At 42.0% G+C, this 23,065-nt stretch overlaps 1 protein-coding gene across 1 annotated transcript in view; it reads right to left on the bottom strand.

The window, feature by feature from the left end:
• Positions 1–230: 230 nt before the first annotated feature.
• Positions 231–23,065, bottom strand: part of LOC306918526 (uncharacterized protein) — a gene marked incomplete at both ends in the record, with an annotated part of 31,193 nt that continues 8,358 nt past the window's right edge. Inside the window, 12 exons of the mRNA XM_079531425.1 lie at positions 231–1,147; positions 1,238–1,361; positions 1,450–1,677; positions 2,090–2,365; positions 2,650–2,856; positions 3,403–3,672; positions 3,916–4,002; positions 5,847–6,141; positions 6,262–6,392; positions 13,551–13,673; positions 18,579–18,658; positions 21,708–22,604. Coding sequence (XP_079387551.1) covers positions 231–1,147; positions 1,238–1,361; positions 1,450–1,677; positions 2,090–2,365; positions 2,650–2,856; positions 3,403–3,672; positions 3,916–4,002; positions 5,847–6,141; positions 6,262–6,392; positions 13,551–13,673; positions 18,579–18,658; positions 21,708–22,604 — 3,635 coding nt within the window. The remainder of the gene's footprint in view (positions 1,148–1,237; positions 1,362–1,449; positions 1,678–2,089; positions 2,366–2,649; positions 2,857–3,402; positions 3,673–3,915; positions 4,003–5,846; positions 6,142–6,261; positions 6,393–13,550; positions 13,674–18,578; positions 18,659–21,707; positions 22,605–23,065) is intronic.

Below are 23,065 nucleotides of genomic sequence, written 5' to 3'. Positions count from 1 at the left end.
TATAGCTTAAAAGGTATGTTTGCTAATTATTTATGCATAAACCAGAGAATGAAGAGGTGCTACATTTTATCTACATATAGGTCAAAAAGCATCAAACTTAGCGTTAAGACAAGGTACTCAACATTCTGACCAATTATTCGCTAGAATACATCGGCCTAATAGAAGTTTGCAGCTGTCATTTTGGCGTATGTGTTATAAAATACACATTTATTATCATAGAATTTCTGCTTCTACATCTTGGCTGCACCTCCTCGACCCATGATGGACTTCTTTGTGTTTCTCTCAGGTTTCAGAAGGATTATATAACACTTTGGTCCAAACAGTGCCACCAAAATGCCAAAACTAGATGCTAAAATAGCAAAAACCTCCACTACATCTGCATATTTTCCCGGAGAGCTGATATATGCTGGGATGAAGGCTATCCACACGGCACAGAAGATCAACATGCTGAAGGTGATTAACTTGGCTTCATTGAAGTTGTCTGGAAGATTGCGTGCCATGAATGCTAGGAGGAAGCTGAGGAGTGCCAGTAAACCTATATAACCTAACAATACTCCAAATCCAACTGTTGATCCCACATCACACTCATAGACTATCGTATCACTGTGATAGTGTGTGTTTTTATGAGGAGCTGGTGAGGCAGACACAAGCCAGGCTATGCAGATTGTTGCCTGGATGGAAGTAAGAGCCAGAACTGTTCCTCTCTGCTGCATAGCACCAAACCACTTCATAATGTCTGTAGCCCCAGGCTTGGAGGCCTTGAATACAGCCAACACCACCATAGTCTTTACCAGGATACACGAGACACACAGCACAAAGCTGATCCCAAATGCTGCATGCCTCAGCTGACAAGTCCAGATCCTGGGACGGCCAATGAACAGAAGTGAACACAAGAAACATAGTTTGAGTGACAACAAGAGAAGGAAGCTAAGTTCAGAGTTGTTGGCGCGCACCATGGGTGTGCTTCGATGATAGATGAAGATTCCCAGTACAATGGCACAGATAAGTGTGCCCAGCAATGAGATGATTGTCACGGAGATACCAAGAGCCTCATGGTAGGAGAGGAACTCCAGGCTTTTAGGAACACAGTGGTCACGCTGGGGACTGGACCAGAAGTCCTCTGGACAACTGGTACACTCTGTAGAGTCTAACAAAGACGACAAGGTTAAAGGGACAGACAAGTACAGTATTGTCCCTAAAGATACTGTACATTACTACATGGTGTACGTAAACCAACCAGTCTCATTGCTGATTTCTCCCTCAGAACAAGCAATGCAGTCAAAGCAGCAGACAGGTTCCCCTTTCCTTCTGGCCACACGGGTTCCGGGGGAACAGCTCTCACTGCACACTGACCGAGGTGGCTACAGAGGAAATTAAGAATGATATATTTTGTACAAACTGAATTACATTCACACCAGCTCAGCATTAGCTATAGAAAGCTGAAGTGACCTTTTTAGATTCAAAGTTCCAGAAGATTCTGTCTTCATCCAGGATGAGTTCTTCACCCGCAGAGACTAACTTCTTGACCACACCTACATTGTGAACTTTTGTGCTTCCATCAGGGAGCCACACCCAGTTCATGACATCATAGATTGGTAAAGCATCACCATTCTCATCAAACGATACGTGATCACCAAATGGTGTAGAGAAGTTGATCCTTTCCAGGTAATATAAAAGCTAGACATGGTGATGAGCAGAATTATAAAAGTGTGTTTTGAGCAGCTGCTCAAAATATTACTTGCACAATGTACATAGACAAGGGAAATAGATTTTGATGTACAATTTGTACTTTATTCAGACACTACTGCATATCAGGTTTATGGGTAATAATCACAACTGTCCACTGTGTGATAATAAACAACTAAAACTAACAATTGAATGACTACTGCAGGCTCATAATTATTCCGCCCCATCATGACAAGTGTCTTTAGTAATCTTGTGTGTACACCCTTTGGCCTTTTGCTGTTATGAAAAGATCCAAATTGTATATATAGTCAGATTGGCCCAGACACCAGGCAAACCTAAATCATTATTAGTCTAAATTTGAACCCAACTAGAAACATATGTAACCTGTGAAATGACATTACACCTGCCATGGCTGTATTGTCCGCAAACCGGCACAGCTGTGCCCAATAAAAGGCCCTTTTCCTGGCACACAATGCAACATGTCATGGATGGCATGGGCCAGAGCATACACAGCCTTGTACACATTGTACTCTGGCCTGAGGTCAGATACATCCAAAAGTGCGGCTTCTGCTGTTGCTAGGTCCTCTTGTCCTGTACACACCCTTCCACCAGCATCCACCCACTCTGACGGAAGGGGGGGGAAATTACACTGAAATGTGTGCTCCCAAAACCGCCTCATCTGAAGAAACACAGTGAAAACTTAAAGCATAATTCTCTAAAGCACAAAGCTTGTGAATGAACACAACATTGCAACTTAACCCATTTAGGACTGAGGCCGATTCTAAAAAGGCCTTTTAAATAAAAAATGTCATCAAATATTAATTAAAAATGACAAAAAAATATATGTTGCTATATAATGTACATAGCAACAACTAACACAAAGGGGTTTCCCGTCCTGAAAGGTATAGATACAAAAGGGGATCCCGTACATAATGGGTTTAAAAAATGAAACAAAAGACTCACTATGTTATTTTCATGGCTGTTGTCATGGCCATTGTGGGGATGGATTTTTAACAAGAAGTCCTTTAGACCTGGTATCTCTCCACGACGGATGGCAATGCCCAGGGTGCCTCCCAGGTACGGCATGAAGTCTAGAGTCAGGAGCTTAGGATCTGTTGTCCAGGCCTCACTGGCCATCCATTGCAGACCTGTCACATTCTGCTTTACCACCTATACGGTATATAACTCAATGCTATTGAACACCCTTCATGTCTGTGTGTTGATTCACAACATATTGAACGAATTCAAATGAAAAGTATTAAAAAGTGCCTCTGACAAAACCAGCTAACTCCATTGGACCCTCAAACTGTCTGTCTGTCTGTCTGTCTGTCTGTCTGTCTGTCTGTCTGTCTGTCTGTCTGTCTGTCTGTCTGTCTGTCTGTCTGTCTGTCTGTCTGTCTGTCTGTCTGTCTGTCTGTCTGTCTGGCTGTCTGTCTGTCTGTCTGTCTGTCTGTCTGTCTCCACCCCTCTCACGTAAGTATCTGACAATATACAATATAAATTCACAGTACCAACTTTGATGAGGCAGTATTGCTTTGTTTTAAAAATATAATGTTTTCTTAATTTCTTGAAAAATTATAATATAAATTTTTAGGCTATATATATATATATATTATATTATTATATTATATTATTATATTATTATATTATTATATTATTATATTATTATTATTATTTTAATTTATTTAGAAAGTGGTTAAATTGCTTTCCCACAACCTCCTCCATGAGATGAACCGTAAAGGGCACATATATAAAGGCAATGACCACACGAGCTGTGGATGTCTTCATCACAGTGACAATCCTCTGAAGTTCAGCTGGGTCGTGGTCCCAGGGCAGAACCTCCACGTACGCCAGACAACCAAAACCAGACTGGGCCAGGTCAGACTGGAATGACTGGGCAGCATTTCGGCCATAGGCATCATTAGTAAATAGCAGTCCTGCCCAGGTCCACCCAAAACGCTTCATAATTTGGAGCATAGCTTGGACCTGATGGATGAAGAATGGTGGGATAAGACCTGCTTAGTTTGATTATGCACATACTGTAGTGTAAAATCAGTGAATCTCCTGCGTATAACCCACATTAATTTTCTTTTGATGCTGACCCTAAACCTAACCCTTCAGCTCCAGCAGTATTATACACAAAGAAATGAGAGGCGATATGCAATATCAATAAAGGGAAGTGATGTGTACTACTTGATACCAACAGATGTTTTGTCTGTAGAAGTTCACCTGGAAGGCATCACTTGGGATTGTTCTAAAGAAAGATGGGAACTTATTCCGGTCACTCAGACAGGAGCACGTGGAATAGTAACTTACCTGAAAAATACACAAAAGATATATTCTGTAATATACCTATACGGTACTATAATTCTTTATTACACGGCTTGGTTGAATGCTTGATTCTGATTGGTCAATCGCCGAATTCATCAGACTGTTATTTCTGGATAATGACTGCTCCGCTCTATAACACACCGATGCCAAAACAAACCCTCGGAGCACCTGCTGTGTTCCGCTGATTTACTGCTGTTTCCAACATGACAGCCATGATGTAAACACACACACAGTGTCCTTTACAGCAAAACATTGCTCTCCAAAAGGTTTTTGAAAACATTTCAGCGAGAAATAGACGGTGCAGTACCCGAAAATGGATTCTATTTGATCAATTCACTTCCTTGTTTTCCGACTGTGCTGCAGCTGGGCAGACGCCGGCCACTTATGGGAATACTTTCATTACCGTAAGCAAGGAAATATGAGTCGTTTTGTTTTGTTTTGGGTCAATTTATTAATTTATGTATTAAGTAGCCGTGTAATAAGCGGGATAATGTATGGCTGAGTGGTCATTGTTTATAGATAAATCACCTTCAGGCTGATTAACCACTGACGCGACAGCGGAGGTGGTTAATCAGCCTGAAGGTGTGGGCAACTTTGAAGATGGAGAGGGCCACTATATTTAAATACAGTCACTCCAGAGGGTCACATTGCATATTACGGTCGTAGCAAAAACAGCCAATCTACAAGCTCAAAACGCGTCGCAGTGTAACGCGTTTTGAGCTTGTAGATCAGCTATTTTTGCTATAGTTTAATTTAAATCCTGATTTTTTTTTGCTATTTTGGAATTGGAATCCTGAAAGATATTTTAGACTAAAGTAATTAAAGCCAGTCATGTTTGCATGATTGGAATTATAACATAAATTAAATAATATACTTTATCAGTATTCCAATATTAGGGCCACATTAAGTGAAGATGGGGGCCGCATGTGGCCCCCGGACCGCCAATTGCCCATGTATGCCTTACATAATTTCCCCATAACAAGCAGAGCACGTTAGTGGAACAGAGCAGGGTGAAACTCTAAACTCACTTTCCCTGCTCAATCCCACGCTAAAATGCTCAACATCGCTCACCACCACTCAGCTTGATTTCCCTCCGCTCGGTTCACATTTTCACATACAAAAAAAAAGAGAAGGGACTGCATTGTGTGCTGCGAACACACAGAGGCAGCTTAAGCCATCAGGAGGCCTGGTTCAGAAACACAATGCCGTCTTTTGACAAACACGTATACGAACCCTTCAACACACAACAAAACACACTATAGCCTTGCGTAGCCAGCCTTCATCTGCCTTTGCATTGCAATGCATATTGCCACGCAGTGATATCACCATCGCTACACAAGGCTAAAAACACACACCATGCAAGGTTTGTTAAAACTTGCATGGTGTGTTGTTAACCCCTAATCAATCACTAGGTTATACTTTGTTACGAAAAAACACAAACATTATCCTTTTTCATAAGACAACGCAATAACATAATAATAATAATAATAATAATAATAATAATAATAATATATACGATTTATATAGCGCTTCAAGGTATCCAAAGTCGCTTTACAGAACAGAAGTAAAAACAAATTTATTAGAAAACTAGTTAAAAGGTTAAAAGGTTACATTGTATAACAATATACAATGTGGCAATCTACTGCCCCCCATGCTCCATTCAAAGTCTGCCAGCTCCACTTACATGCTCTGTAACAAGTAAATATTGTTTTCTTTATCAGGCTGTAGAAAGACTACACTGTTTATCATTATATTAGATTTGTAAATAAACTAAAATAGCCAAAAAGAATGGCCAATTAAAATGGTGATGGTGAAAGAAAAAAACTTACCAAGGACACTCTGTACAAACCTAATACACTAGAGATGGCAATTGAATGTGTTGAGGGAGAGTCACCCACTATTCCAAGCACTGGAGGGGAGCCAACACAGCTCTCATTCAGTTGAAATTGTTCTTCTCTCCCACTGACCAATGACAAAGCTGAACGGAATGCACCTCCAAGAGTGAGACAAGTATCATAGAGACTGTATCCCAGAGTCACGTTGGGTAGAAGGCTGGGGTTTCTGTTGATCTCAGTAATGGCAAAAGCCATGGTCTGGGCCATTCTGAACCCGGGAATGTCAAATCTAACAGACAAAGTTCCACAGTAACCTTGACAATTTATCTTTGTAGAACTACATCAAATAATCCTATGATGCTATATGCCTATATTAAAACAATGTTCTCTTGCTTGCTGTGATACTCACCCATAGCAAATGAGATCCTGTTGCTTGGAGGTGAAAGACAGCTCAGGGAAGGCAGAGGATAAATGGATTTCAAACAAGCCACCCAGAATAAAGTCCCCAGCCTTGTAAATTCTGTTGAATTTAAACTGTGCCTGTAACTCACAAGAAGAGGAAGGTGAGGAAGACAAAGGAGAGAATGAAGAGAACAACATCAAGCACAAGTACACATATGGAATCAGTTGTATAACTTCAGAAGCGTTCATGACTGCACCTCCTCTGTTTAACCCATTTTCCAAACACTTTGTCCTGTTGCTCATTTTTATACACAGTGTTAGGCCATCCCCTGAGCCAACGTATGCCATAACATCATCGATCACACCTTCAACACACATCAACACCCTAGCAAGGCAGAGGCCGAAGAAGAGGCAGGGCTTAACATACGTCAACAATGCTTTCATATCAAAGTCCTGTTATGTCAAATCAAATCAAATCAGATCAAAATAATTTGTATAGCACATTTAAAAACAACTCTCATTGTACCAAAGTGCTTCAATATATCAAAAAGAGCAATACAGTACAATACAATACAGTAAAATACAATGCAGAAATATAATATAAGACAGTCAATGAAACAACAGGCAATTAAAGCAAAATAATATAAAATATAAAAGTGCAGGATCAAGAGGGGGATTCAAAGGCTTGTGAATAGAGCTCCGAAGTCTGACGTCACTTTCAGTAGAGGTCGTCAATCTCCAGGTTCATGTATTTGTTTATTTGCATTGAGATCCCCAAACAGCGATTTTAGGTCGCTTCATATAAGAACTGTGTTTGAAAAATAAACCGACCACCTCGGCGTTTCTGTCAGGGGAGTGGCTGTGCGTCGTTAATGATGTCCATTCATATTTGATACAGCCAGTTTCTAGAGAAAATGGAATTAATGTGACCGCAAAAGCCTTGAAACTACATATGAATGCAATGTCGCTGAGCATATACGTCACGCCCAGCTGTCAACATATTGCGTTCCTGAGATTCCTCGTTGACGTAAGCTCAGCTGGTGGTGACTCGACTCGTACTAACCACGATACATTATATATCAATAAAATAAAAATAAAAATAAACGTAATTAACGTTCAGTTTCTGTTGTGCGACGGGCTGCGGGCAGAAGCAGCCTACCCGGAAATGTAGTCTCTGGGTTGTTTGGCTCGTTTCTAACGCTTATTTTGTTACTCTTTGGGTATATTTGTACATTTCCACCTTCAGTCGATGCTTCATATCCATATGAGTGAAAAGGCCCGGGTGATCGGTTTATTTTTCAAACACAGTTCTTATATGAGGCGATCTAAAATCCCCCTACGGAGAGTACAATGCTTTTAAAAACATACATGAACCATGGCGCTCACTACCCTCTACTGGTAGTAGAGGGCAGTGATGTCAGGACTTCGGTGCTCTATATGAAAAGGTTTTAAGTTGTGATTTAAAAGACTCAACGGAGGGAGCAGTCCTAACAGCAAGGCAGCGACTGTGGCTCAAGAGGTAGAGCAGGTCATCCAATGATCCATGGGTCGGCGGTTCGAATCCCGGCTCCTCCTGGCTACATGTCGAAGTGTCCTTGGGCAAGACACTGAACCCCAAATTGCTCCCGATGTGCTGGTTGGACCCTTGCATGGCTTCCGCCGCAATCGGTGTATGAATGTGTGGGTGAATGTAATGCACAATCTATGTAAAGCGCCTTCGATAAAGGCGCTATATAAATGCACCATTTACCATTTAAGGGGTATGATGTTCCAAAGTGTAGGGGCTGCGGTCGCCCCTGAGCCTCTTTTTTGGTGGTGGAATGTGTAAGAGACTGCATTCTTCTGACCTGATAGGTCCTGATGGAGGGGGGATAGGATAGGAGGTCAGTGATGTAGGAGGGGGCCAGCCCGTTTAGGGCTTTAGTTTGTAGACAAAAATGAGGGTTTTGATGAAGCAATAAGCCACAAGAGGTCACAAGAGGCTCTCTCTTACCGGGTATTTTATAATGGCTGAGAGGCGTAGTGAGACACGACGCAAAGCGGGAGTCTCCGACCCGCATGGCCTGGGTTTGTAAGGCAATCAAGTGGGGGAGCACTTGATTGCCTTACAAACCCATCTCAGCTACAGAGCTGCGGAATCAATGTAACGCAGCTGGGAATGATATAAAGTTATTAGTAGGGGAGCCTATCAATCAGATTCTGATGCCTGTGATTTTGGAATGTTAATTTTTGGAGACAGGTATATCTTGATTCTTGGGGTTACCAGAATGCCAAAAAAACATGTCTAAAAATGTTTCTGTTGGGTTTAGCATGTTTAATTAGCATAATTAACTAATACATTGTCAAAAACGGAAATGGCAATAACTTTGCTTCTAGGTAACTTATAAAGGTGATCTAAGAGTGATGTGCAGAAATCCATCTGTTACCATTGTGAAGTCATACAACCTTTCCTAATTAGCATAATTTCCATAAATTATGCAAAAACGAGGTGAACATCAGCAAATTGCTGCATGTTTTACTTTTAGTCAACTTTGAAAGCTTCTCACAGACTGTATGTTTACAACTCCAGGAATAATTATCATCCTATGAATAAATCATGCAACCTTTTGTCTATGTAATAATTATGTAATAATCACACCAAAACCAGAAATATATTATTATATTACATTTCTTTGCTTTAAGTTAATTAATACTCATGATCTTTACAGACAGTGTAAGTCTGTTTGCATGTCTAGAAAGTATTAGAAGCGACCTCACACTAAAGGGCTGGGCGAGCGCGGGTGCTTTGGAATGGGGGGTCAGATCAACATATCCGCCTGGGTCATGACAGACTGCTGGGCGAGTGCTGGTGCTTTGATAGGAGGTCAGTGATGTAGGAGGGGGCCAGCCCGTTTAGGGCTTTGTAGACAAAAATTAGGGTTTTGATGAAGCAATAAGCCACAAGAGGTCACAAGAAGCTCTCTCTTACCGGGTATTTTATAATGGCTGAGAGGCATAGTGAGACACGACGCAAAGCGGGAGTCTCCGACCCGCACGGCCTGGGTTTGTAAGGCAATCAAGTGGGGGAGCACTTGATTGCCTTACAAACCCCATCTCAGCTACAGAGCTGCGGAATCAATGTAACGCAGCTGGGAATTATATAAAGTTATTGAAGGTGTGGATTATCGTGAGATTTACTACATGGTCTAATCAGAAACCAGTATACACTTAACACTATGGCTCCTCATGGGCTGAATGAGGAATTTGATGTCAAACCATTTCTGGGATAATTCTTTCTTTTTCTTTTTCATTCTTTTAACTTTGTGTACACTATTCTTCTTGCCATTTTTGTTGTCGCTGTGTCCTCATTATTTTGTACTGTAATTGCAGTACCTTACTATTTTGTTGCTATTGTGTTATGGTCTCCTCTTGTAGGCAGTATTTGTATTATTTGCAATATTTTTACTGGTTTGCAGCTTATTATTCATTTTGTCTGCACCTCTATACTTTCCTATTCTACTTGGGTTCTAAAGAGTTAGCATAGGGCTAATTGCAGCCACATCCTTTCAGATGCGGTGGGTGTGTCTTTCTTGATTTCCCTCATTGCAATAGAGCTTGCCCATATGCTGTTGTATATAATACGCCTACTTGATGTTTTGTACTCATACCTGACAAAGACCCGTAAGGGTCGAAACGTTATACTAAATCAAAAAATCACAGTGTGCGGACAACCCTTCCTTTTCTAATCAGAAACCAGCCAATCAGAATCAAGTATTGGGACTAACCGCTTTAGAGAATGTATTCTATACCGGACCGGCAGCCAGTGCAGAGAGGACAGGTCTCCTCCTCCTGGTGCCATCAGGGGTCTGGCCCAGGGGCGCCTAACTTTGTTTCCAGGTGGGGGAGCACAGATTTGGACTCATAGCGCGCGCGCAAAAATGCGCGTGCATGTGCCTCGTGCACGCGTGTTTTCGCGCATTTTCACACGGAAAAGTGGCTTTTACTTTCCCTCTCCACACGCAAGTTATATGAACAAATGGAACAGACCTGTTAGGGTCCATTTGGTTTCATTTGTATACACTCTCAGAGTTACAGACGGTACAGACCCATAAGGGTCCATTTGGTTCCAAACTATCTTTTAACTGGGGACCCCCTGGAACTCCCTCAAGTACCCCTGGGGGTCCCCGGACCCCACTTTGGGAACCACTGCTCTGGTCTATAGCAATGATGATGATCAGTAGATCACTATTTAAAAATATTTAAACAAACATCACTTACTAGTCTAGTAGCCAGCCCATAGAGCCCCATTGTGAACCCGGACATGTTGAGTACACCAAGGTTTTATGTTAGAAATGTTTAGTATGGGTCCCCAGCATGTAGAAACTGCCGGATGCTAACTTGCATATGTTGAGCAATTTTCATAATTGGCATAATATGTGACCATACCAATTACAACCTGCCGTTTTAAGCCCAATGAGTGTTTTTTTGCAAAACTGATGCTTGGAATTGATTCAGCATCATGAAAACCCCCTAGTTTGACACAACACATGCTAGATAAAGCATGATGAAATTTTGAATATTTTGCCTTCTATAGGTTGTTAATGCATCACTTTGTTAATAGGCGACTATTTATTCTAAAACGGTTAGTCCCAATACTTGATTCTGATTGGCTGGTTACCGTCACGTGACCGCATCTCTGTAGCTTTACTGGGGAAGGGGAGCGCTTGATTGTCTTACAAACCCATGCCGTGCGGGCGTCTAAGCACCGCCCGGCTCATATGACTGTGAATGTGACTATGAAGACATCAAGCGCTATTCTCCCGTCACATAGCCTACTAGCAAAACCAAGGACTGTCTAAAGAGGACGAGACGCGAAGACCGTACGGGCGACGCCATGTTGCTTTGGAAGGAAAGAAACATGCGCAATGGGCTATATGCAGCCAACACTTCCGCGTTCAGCTTCCTTGGTCTCAACTGCGCATGTTTCTTTCCTTCCATGGAGCACCATAAGCAACATGGCGTCACCCGTACGGTCTTCGCGTCTCGTCCTTCTTAGACTGTCCTTGAGCAAAACAAGAAAGCGATGTGGCTCGCTCTGGTGGCGCAAAGCGTAGCTACTGTGAATTTAATAGTTTTATTAGGTTAATATTGCTATATGTTAGTAACCGTTTTAGAAAAGCAATAAGCCACTCGAGGCCGCAGCTTAACGGGTATTTTACAATGGCTGGGAGGGTAGAAGACCCTCCGCTGCGCGTCGGGTCTGCCTACGCCCCCAGCCATTGTAAAATACCTGGTAACCTGAGACCTCTCGTGGCTTATTGCTTAATTATACATAGGGGGGGTTTGGAAAAAAAAATGCCCTCCTGCTGATTTGTGCCTGGAGACGGCACTGACTGTCACACCCGAAATCATCATATATACTGTGTGTGTGTGTGTGTGTGTGTGTGTGTGTGTGTGTGTGTGTGTGTGTGTGTGTGTGTGTGTGCGTGTGTGCGCACGCGCGCGTGTGTCTGTGTGCGTATGTGTTTGTGCAGCAGAAGACAAAATGGGGATTAATGTAATGTTTAACATGTTTAACAGATGTGACAATCTTAATGTGTTTAGTGTGGTATTATTTCCATGACCAGCTATACAGTTTACTGACAAAAAAAACAATAGTACTAGATTTTAAGATTTATTTGTTGCCAATGCACACATTATTATTATTATAATTATTATTATATATCACTCTTGATGGTTTTTCTTTTACTTGTTTTGATTGTTTGACTGTAGATTATATTGACGATTTACGAGGTACAGACATGCCAAAACATGCCAAATGGGTGACACAAAAAAGCCACAAAAGCTTGTTTCCATTGTGGGCCATTAAACATTCAAGAATGAATCCTTGAAACGTTAATTTCAAGGACCCCCATAACTCTGAGAGTGTACAAGGCTGCACAACAGTGACACTTGGTGATGAAAATCAGCCAAACGCTATTTTCTTGCTCGGACACAGCCAGAGACACACAAAGCTCTCTATAAGAGTAGTGGTTGCACGACTCAAAAATGTATAGGATGGAATTTCTTCCTTTGCAAAGTGGGAATGTGCCTGCCAAAGTATTGCGGCAATCAGACATGAGGTAATGACTTGAGGTGTTTCAAAACGGACCACTCCTGCAAACCTGATCACATGACTATAGAGATACTGCATTTGTACCAATTTGCGTGAGGTTTGGACATATAATCTGTAGGAGTAATATCCAAAAATGTGTTTCCCAAAATTCGGCCTCCTCATTCACGGACGGACGGACGGACGGGGGGTGAAAACATAGTCTCTCGGCTTTTGGCCTGGCAGAGACAAAAGGTTAGACAAAATATTATAGCTTAAAAGGTATGTTTGCTAATTATTTATGCATAAACCAGAGAATGAAGAGGTGCTACATTTTTATCTACATATAGGTCAAAAAGCATCAAACTTAGCGTTAAGACAAGGTACTCAACATTCTGACCAATTATTCGCTAGAATACATCGGCCTAATAGAAGTTTGCAGCTGTCATTTTGGCGTATGTGTTATAAAATTTTACACATTTATTATCATAGAATTTCTGCTTCTACATCTTGGCTGCACCTCCTCGACCCATGATGGACTTCTTAGTGTTTCTCTCAGGTTTCAGAAGGATTATATAACACTTTGGTCCAAACAGTGCCACCAAAATGCCAAAACTAGATGCTAAAATAGCAAAAACCTCCACTACATCTGCATATTTTCCCGGAGAGCTGATATATGCTGGGATGAAGGCTATCCACACGGCACAGAAGATCAACATGCTGAAAGTGATTAACTTGGCTTCATTGAAGTTGTCTGGAAGATTGCGTGCCATGAATGCTAGGAGGAAGCTCAGGAGTGCCAGTAAACCAATATAACCTAACAACACTCCAAAACCAACTGTTGATCCCACATCACACTCATAGACTATCTTGTCGCTGTGGTATTGTGTGTTTTTATGAGGAGCTGGTGAGGCAGACACAAGCCAGGCTATGCAGATTGTTGCCTGGATGGAAGTAAGAGCCAGAACTGTTCCTCTCTGCTGCATAGCACCAAACCACTTCATAATGTCTGTAGCCCCAGGCTTGGAGGCCTTGAATACAGCTAAAACCACCATAGTCTTTACCAGGATACACGAGACACACAGCACAAAGCTGATCCCAAATGCTGCATGCCTCAGCTGACAAGTCCAGAGTCTGGGACGGCCAATGAACAGAAGTGAGCACAAGAAACATAGTTTGAGTGACAGCAAAAGTTGGAAGCTGAGTTCGGAGTTGTTGGCGCGCACCATGGGTGTGCTTCGATGATAGATGAAGATTCCCAGGACAATGGCACAGATAAGTGTGCCCAGCAATGAGATGCTTGTCAAGGAGATACCCAGGGGCTCATTGTAGGAGAGGAACTCCAGGCTCTTAGGGACACAGTGGTCACGCTGGGGACTGGACCAGAAGTCCTCTGGACAACTGGTGCACTCTGTAGAGTCTAAGAAAGACGGCAAGGTTAAGACAAGTACAATATTGTCCTAAAGATAAACAACTGTACATTGCTGCAGTACTTGATGTAAACCAACCAGTCTCATTGCTGATCTCTCCCCCAGAACAAACAATGCAGTCAAAGCAGCAGACAGGTTCTCCTTTCCTTCTGGCCACACGGGTTCCGGGGGAACAGCTCTCACTGCACACAGACCGAGGCGGCTACGGAGGAAATGGACAATGACCAATTTAAGTCTAAACTAAATGACATTCACACATCATGCATTGGTTGAGTTTCTTTTTCACCATGTTTTCGGTTCTTCAGAGTATCTTCATATAGGGCATGGGATAGGAGGCGAAGTTTGACATAACTAAATTGTATTTATAGATTAACTGTATTCTATATTGGTTATACAGTTGGAGGCCATCGATATTGTCCTTTTCTTTTTGCTGAGGTTTGCGTGATCTGCGCAAAAGGACAGTTAACCCATTTTGTGCGGGAACCTCTTTTGGTGTTTTAAACATTATGTTATAATTTAGCTATTGAAAAATAGCAGATCTACAAGCTCATAGCGCGCCACCGAGTGGCGCGCTACGAGCTTGTAGGTCTGCTATTTTTGAAAAATCGTGAAAATATTTATTTCAGAAAACTGGAGGATTTAGAAGGATTTTTTTAAATGTTGAGGTCAGGCCTAAATGGGTCAAATGATAAGGGACAATATCGGTGGCACCCAACTGTACACAGGTCTGTGTGGGTCTACTGCACTGCACAGTTTGAAATCTGGTTGAGTTGCTGCATGGCTGACTAGCTGTATATCTGAATGTTTTTCTTTTTCTTTTTTTTAACACGAAAATACAATATTCATTCATTCATTCACATCATGAGCTCAGCATTATCTATTTTAGAAACTTGAAGTGACCTTTTTGGTTTCAAAGTTCCAGAAGATTTTGTCTTCATCCAGGTTTAGTTCTTCAACTCCGGAGGCTGACTTCTTGTACACACCTACATTGTTAACTGTAGTACTTCCATCAGGGAGACTCACCAAGTTAACAACATCATAGATTGGTAAAGGATCACCATTCTCATCAAATGATACAGGATCACCAAAGGATGTGGTGAAGTTGACCTTTTCCAGATAATGGACAAGCTAAAAATGGTGATGAAGAGCAGCAGACTGTAGACAGTAGTGCAATATACACAATAGATGTTCTGTCCCTCCCTACTCAAATTGTTTTAAATCTATAAGAGGCATTAAAATATCGGAACAATATAGAGAGAGAGAGAAAAAACCTTGACACAGTAAGTATCCCCGTCCTAAAGACTTCTGTTTACTGTGTTACTGTTCCAAACACTGATAAACATTAACTGCCTGGCAATTAGTAATCATATTCATCACTATAATAATAATAACACCGTTATAATGTACATTGTCATCCTATGTCAATTTTCATACTTTTTCTATTATTCTAAATTTGAATTCAACTTAACAGGTAAACCATGAATGTGCTGTATATTACACCTGCCATGGCTGTATTGTCTGCAAACTGGCACACGTGTTCCCACTGAAAGGCCCTCTTCCTGGCACACATTGCAACATGTCGTGGAGGGCATGGGCCAGAGCATACACAGCCTTGTACACAGTATAATCTTGCCTGAGGTCAGACACATCCGAAAGGGCCGTTTCTGCTGTTCCAAGGTCCTCTCGTCCAGTACAAACCCCTCCGCCAGCGTCCACCCACTCCGACGGAAGCGGAGCAAATTTACAACGAAACGTGTGCTCCCAAAACTGCCTCACCTGAAGGAACACGATGAAATCTTCAGAATTGATCTAATAGCTTGGGAATATGAAAACAAACGCAATTGCAGTTTAACCCATTAATGGAAAGCATCTGTGTTAGTTTAGATGTTAGCGTTCAAAAACAGCAGATATATGGCCTGGGCCGTGGTTCAGCGGTCCAGGCACCTTGGCTGGTAATCCAGTCTGGCAGTGTGCTGCAGGTTCGACTCCCGATCCCGACGGCCTTTACTGCATGTTACGAAATAGTTTGAGAACCACTGCTTTAGAATGCATTTCTGTAGCCCTAGACCGACACTACATGAAACCACCACAGACTCACTATGGTATTGTCATGGCTGTTGTCAGGGTCATTGTCAGGGTGGACTTTTAACAAGAAGTCCTTTAGACCCGGTATCTCCCCACGGCGGATGGCAACACACAGGGTGCCTCTCAGGTACGGCATGAAGTCACGATTCTGGAGTATAGTGTCTGTCGTCCAGCCCTCACTGCCCATCCACTGCAGACCCGTGGCATTCTGCTTTACCACCTGTTGGTTGTGTTGAACAGAATAGTATACGGACGTACATTTTTCCCATTAACCCTGGACGGGAACCCCTTTTGGTGTTTAAACTAAGCATTATGGTATACTTTAGCTATTGAAAAATAGCAGATCTACAAGCTCATAGCACGCCACCGAGTGGCGCGCTACGAGCTTGTAGGTCTGCTATTTTTGAAAAATCGTGAAAATGCGGCACAAATCTTTGAATATATATTCTTTCAGAGCGAACGTTTTTTTTTATTTCGACGTCAGGCCTAAATGGGTTAAGACAGGCTGAGACCAGATTCTACAAAGTGTCTTCTAAATCCTGACAGTTTTCTAAAAAAAAAAAAAAAACGTATCAGTGTTGCACTGGTGCTCAATAATTTTCATGTTTTTCACAAATAATTATCTGTATTTGGCCGCGGACCCCCCTCTCAAAATATTTCGTCCCAGGGAAGTACCCTCACAAAAAAACGCCGGGACAACGCTCCACACGTCCCAAACTCTTCTCCCTTCTGGCCCCAAAACTGTGGAATGCACTTCCCGTTGCAATCAGAACTGCAGCATCACTCCCAATCTTCCGCCGTAGTCTGAAAACCCACCTTTTCAGACTCCATCATGGCCCATAGCACTTACCCTACCCCCTTAGATAGCACTTTTTAGACTTAGATAGCATTTGAAACAGACTTATAGCATGTCATGTAGACAGCACAATAATTGCATTGTATGTAGTCATAGCACTTCATAGTACATATGTATAGCATAGTATAGTATAGTTGTATAGTGTCATTATATAGATATGTTCTAGTTACGTTCTTAGCTTACACATGTTTTATGATAAATGCATTTTATATATGTGATGTATTCCCATGCTTTTTTGTTCTTGCCTAATGTAAGTCGCTCTGGATTAAGAGCATCTGCTAAATGCCTAAATTGTAAATTGTAGGGACCCCTCCCAGAAGTAAAGATTTGAGTTAAAAATGTTCACTGTGAAAGAATAATATACCAAATGTTGCACACATTTTCACGATTTTCCAAAAAAGCAGATCTACAAGCTTGTACTGTAGGTATAATAATATGACAGTTAGATATAGCAGAGACATCAGTGAATGGTGTGATTTTGATGTTTGCTTCAGAGAAGTGCGGAGATCAAAAATAAAACAAAATACACAGTTGCTGAGCATTTAAGTGAGATAGTGGTAAAATGGATATTTCACTTTCAAATAAAATATATGTTAAAAGAATATATAAAAAAAAAAATGAAAAGTTCATATTGGAAATATCACAGCCCCCTCACGCAAGTACAACAAGTACAAACATGTTTGAAAGTGAAATATCCCTATCATTTGCATTGCTGTTACAAAACTTTAATGCTTGCAATTGAAGTGCAGCTTATTTTTCTTATAAGGATGTTTTAACTTCAATATAACTAATTTCAGATTCCTTGTGAATTGGCATGTATCGTTACACCAACCTCTGACAAGAGATCAACCATATAGGTCCCATATACAAATGCAATGACCACACGAGCTGTGGATTTCTTCACCAGAGTGACAATCCTCTGAAGTTCAGCTGGGTCGTGGTCCCAGGGCAGAACCTCCACGTACGCCAGACAACCCAAACCAGACTGGGCTAGGGCAGACTGGAATGACTGGGCAGCATTGCGGCCATAGGCGTCCGCCATAAATAGTAGTCCTACCCAGGTCCACCCATACTTCCTCATAATCTGGAGCATAACTCGCACCTGATGAATATAGGGTAAGGACCTTTATTGATCCCGCAAGGGAAATTCAGTCACAAAAAAGAGAAAGTACAGATTGGATAAAGAATAAAGGGATTGAATAGTGCGTAGTTTAGATTATTCACATAGTGATAAACGAAAAAGGTCAAATCGTTGACTTAAGATGCAAAAATCTATAATACACACAAGGAAAAGAAAGGCGATATGCAACATCGATCACATTCACTAGAGAGACATTTTTCTTAAGAGAGTGTGTGTGGAGCATGTAGGCTATTACTAATTTGAACTTTTGTCTGTATACAAATTCACCTGGAAGGCATCACTTGAGATCGTTCTAAAGAAAGATGGGAACTTATTCCGGTCACTCAGACAGGAGCACGTGGAATAGTAACTCACCTGAAAGAGACACAAAATATATATTCTGTAATCTACTTTTACATTATTTGTGACAATCTTCCCTGCAAACAGAGTATGTGAGCAGAGCAGGGAGAAATAACGGCCCATGATCACGAGGCTGTTGCTGTTCGCTGCTCCACTGCTCAAAAACATTTTCCTGCCACTCATAATCGCTCACCGCTCATGTAGATTTCCCCCTGCTTAGCTCACTGCTCAAAAAAAGAAAAGGAAAAAAAACTAAAATAATAATATGATGTACAGTAGCAGCGGTGTTGTATTTCGCTGCACACACGCACATGTGTTAAAATAGGAAACTTACCATGGGAACTCTGTACAAACCTAATATACTAGAGATGGCAATAGAATGTGCTGAGGTATCGCCACCTACAATTCCGAGCATTGGAGGGGAGCCAACACAGCTCTCATCCAATTGAAACTGTTCCTCTCCCCCACTGGCCAATGACAATGCTGCACGGAATGCACCTCCAAGAGTGAGACAAGTATCATAGAGACTGTATCCCAGAGTCACGTTGGGTAGCAGGCTGGGGTTCCTGTTGATCTCTGTGATTGCGAAAGCCATAGTCTGGGACCATCTGAACCTTTGAATGTCAAAACTATAACGCAAAACAAAACATCACTGTAACTTTGATTATTTATCTTTGTAGAAACATACGCCATCACATTATCCAGTATACTGCTATCACAATATGTCATACTCACCCATAGCAAGTGGGATCCAGCTGCTTGGAGGTGAAAGACAGCTCAGGGAAGACGGCTGAGGAGTGGATATAAAATAAACCACCCAGAATAAAGTCGCCGGCCTTGAAGATTCTGTTGAGATTAAACTGTGCCTGTAACTCACACGAAGACGAGGAGGGTGAGGAAGACAGAGGAGAAAAGAGAGAGAACATTATCAAGGACAGGCACGCATATGGAAACGTGTGTACGTCTGTAGTAGCCCTCATGACTTTCCTCCTTCAAATCGTTTGTCCAGCTAGTTTCTCCATTTTATACACAACGCTATATGCCATGCCCTTACGTAATCTGCACGCACGCACGCACGCACGCACGCACGCACGCACGCACGCACGCACGCACGCACACAAAGATTACATCAGTGTTTATTGTATAGGAGACCATTTGTTATTCATAGGGGTGTTGGAAAAATGTATGTCCTCTGTCGCCACAGCGAATCATCTGCCTCCACCTCACCCTGTCCTCTGTCGCCACAGCGAATCATCTGCCTCCACCTCACCCTGTCCTCTGTCGCCACAGCGAATCATCTGCCTCCATCTCATACTGTCCCCTGCCTCATCTTCTCTCACACCAACTAACTTGTCCTCTTTCACTACATCCATAAATCTTCTCTTTGGTCTTTCTCTCTAGGCCTGCCTGGCAGTTCCAACCTCAACATCCTTCTACCGATATACTCACTATACCTCCTCTGTACATATCCAAACCATCTCAGTCTGGCCTCTCTGGCTTTATCTCCAAAACATCTGACATGTGCTGTCCCTCTGATGTACTCGTTCCTGATCCTATCCATCCTTGTTACTCCCAGAGAGAACCTCAACAATTTAGTCTCTGCTGGAGCCACCGAGAAAGTACACAGGTTCCCCCCGGGGGGAACCTGTGTACTCTCTACTGCCCCATCTGGCGGAGTCAGGTTAGCCGCCGAGTAGTAAAATATTTTTCAAATAACTCCCAGAATGCAGCTTTAAAGGGGCCCTTCACTGATTTTGCACACAAATCCTCCTCTGATGAATATTAAAACTGAGGAAGCGCACCTGTTTGGCTAGACTAGTGAAAATATCCATGATGCTCTTTGGTAAGCCTACAACTGGTTGAAAGAATTGATGCAAAAAAGGATGAGACCAATAAGGCACTCTTGTGGAAAAGTTCAAAAGCCTTTAAAGGTGTAGGGAAACGGAAATGGTGGGCACTTTATTTTGAAGTTTCAGACGGTTTCAACTTGAAACACCGCTCTGAAGTTTCTGAACCAATCAGAGCGTCACATCCCTTCAGGCGATGGGGTGGTAGCTAGGGACGGTAGCTATGCTATACGCAGGAGCATGGTGTGTGTTTGTTTAGAAGTCAGATAGTCGGCCAGCTGGCCAGTTTACTGTTATGTGGCTTATTTCTACCCTAAAATGTTTTCAGATACATATTTTAGCGTGATGATTAACTTGAAACCGAGTAATACACTGTCTGGATGTCATCTTGAATGGGAATAAAAACTGAGGATTTCTGTAATCAGTAGCAGCTGTGTGTTGGACGGATGCGCAGATATGGGGAATTAAACGGGTGAGCTTCATTTGTATTGGCTTTTATCGATGTGTATCTCTACACGTCATCACGCAGCACGTTTTTGTTTTCAGGAAGTAATTAAAAAAAAATCACACCCGTGTGAACTGAGTGGTGTAAGGTTTTATATAGCATGATCAGCTGTGGTCTGACGTAATGTCTGACGTTAAAGATCTTTGGCTAGGTAGACTCGTCTTCTGATGTGATGATTTGTGACCATGAAGTTGATTCAGCTGGAGTTTTTGTCCGATGTGAGGTATTATATAAGGTAAGGTATTATATAGCCTGATCAGCTCTGATCTGACGTAATGAAATCACACCTGGATGTGATTTCACAACTGGCTTTTTTTGTGCAGAGAAAATGACCATGGTTGCTACGGTCATCCAGTTCACCCGGGTGTGATTTAATTACGTCAGAAATTATTTTGAACATAGCAACCATGCTCATTTTTTTCTGCACAAAAAAGCCAGTTGTAGGAGTGGTTTACACCACTCAAAAAATATTTGTATGGACTTTTGATATAAAAACACACACAAATGAGAATTTGACCATTTTTTCTAAAAGTGTGAAAAAACGTATTTTTCATTTCACTACGAGTTTGGCTAATGCATTGCAAGAATAAAAACTGCACTGTGCATTGCGGTAAAACAGCCTTCATCAGGGTGATTGGTCCGGGTGACAGTCATTTCTGGTGTAGGAGATATTACAGTATAATTTATTGAAACAATGTACCAGTCTTAAGAAGTACTTAGCGCTAAGAATTCTCTGAGAAATCTGGCCATTCTATGATATCATGTTGGTTTGTAATTATATATTTATTTTTACCAACAGTGTTGATTCCTACAGTAGCTAAATTAAAAGTATACCAAATGAAATGTTTGAGTAAAGCACCATTTATTTTATCACAGTTTTATTTAAGTTACATTTTTTTTGTATGATTAATGTATGGTTGAAACGAAATGTATCAGTTCAAGAAATGCAATTAAAGTTGACTTAAAACAGAATGTTCATTTTGTTCAAAAGGTCATACTGTCTAGATTCAGAGGAATAGTCTCTAAAATGTATCTTGTTTTGAAATCATCCACTCAGCCTTTCAGAGCCTATAGCTGCACTAGCTGTAACAGCAAACTTTAGTCTGAAGTCTGAATAAACTGTATATACACAGAGAAAATGTATTGTTGTTGAATTTATGTATCTACTTATCAGTGCTACCTCGACCCATGATGGACTTCTTAGTGTTTCTCTCAGGTCTAAAGAGGATTATATAACACTTTGGTCCAAACAGTGCCACCAAAATGCCAAAACTAGATGCTAAAATAGCAAAAACCTCCACTACATCTGCATATTTGCCTGGAGAGCTGATATATGCTGGGATGAAGGCTATCCACACGGCACAGAAGATCAACATGCTGAAGGTGATTAACTTGGCTTCATTGAAGTTGTCTGGAAGATTCCTTGCCATGAAGGCTAGGAGGAAGCTGAGGAGTGCCAGTAAACCAATATATCCTAATAACACTGCAAATCCAACTGTTGATCCCACCACACACTCATAGACTATCTTATCACTGTGATAGTGTGTGTTTTTATGAGGAGCTGGTGAGGCAGACACAAGCCAGGCTGTACAGATTGTTGCCTGAATGAAAGTCAGAGACAGAACTGTTCCTCTCTGCTGCATAGCACCAAACCACTTCATAATGTCTGTAGCCCCAGGCTTGGAGGCCTTGAACACAGCCAACACCACCATAGTCTTTACCAGGATACACGAGACACACAGCACAAAGCTGATCCCAAATGCTGCATGCCTCAGCTGACAAGTCCAGATCCTGGGACGGCCAATGAACAGAAGTGAACACAAGAAACATAGTTTGAGTGACAACAAGAGAAGGAAGCTGAGTTCTGAGTTGTTGGCGCGCACCATGGGTGTGCTGCGATGATAGATGAAGATTCCCAGGACAATGGCAGAGATAAATGTGCCCAACAATGAGATGGTTGTCAAGGAGATACCCAGAGCCTCATGGTAGGAGAGGAACTCCAGGCTCTTAGGGACACAGTGGTCACGCTGGGGACTGGACCAGAAGTCCTCTGGACAGTTGCTGCACTCTGTAGAGTCTAACAAAGACAGCAAGGTTAAAGGGATAGACAGTATCAGCTTAAAGATACCCTATACTACCATTAAGAGTCAAGACGCCTGAGGGCGAGAAGCGACCTCGCCCTTCGTGCACGCATCCCCCTGGATGACAGCAGACTGCTGGGCGAGCGCTGGCGCTTTGGCATGGGGGGGTCAGATCAACACATGGAATGAATTCTGTACTGGCCATATATGGAGCGTGTCTTGAGTGTACAGGGTTTGATGAGGTCAGATCAACATATGGAATGTCAAAACAGGTCAGCTTTATATATGGAGATCTATAGAGCGTCGCAGTCCCGCCTCCTACCCTGGACCAGGAAATGAAACCCAATGCATTATTCTCATAGACATTTCTTAAAGTATTTATTTAAAGACAGTTACGCCGCGGACAAAGCCAACTCGAGTCGTGACAACTCATGACAACACAAACAATATTTTGGAC

This window comes from Electrona antarctica (genome assembly GCF_951216825.1).
Source record: "Electrona antarctica genome assembly, contig: scaffold_117, whole genome shotgun sequence".
Lineage (NCBI taxonomy): Eukaryota > Metazoa > Chordata > Actinopteri > Myctophiformes > Myctophidae > Electrona > Electrona antarctica.
This window is presented reverse-complemented; position numbering and strand designations above follow the sequence as displayed.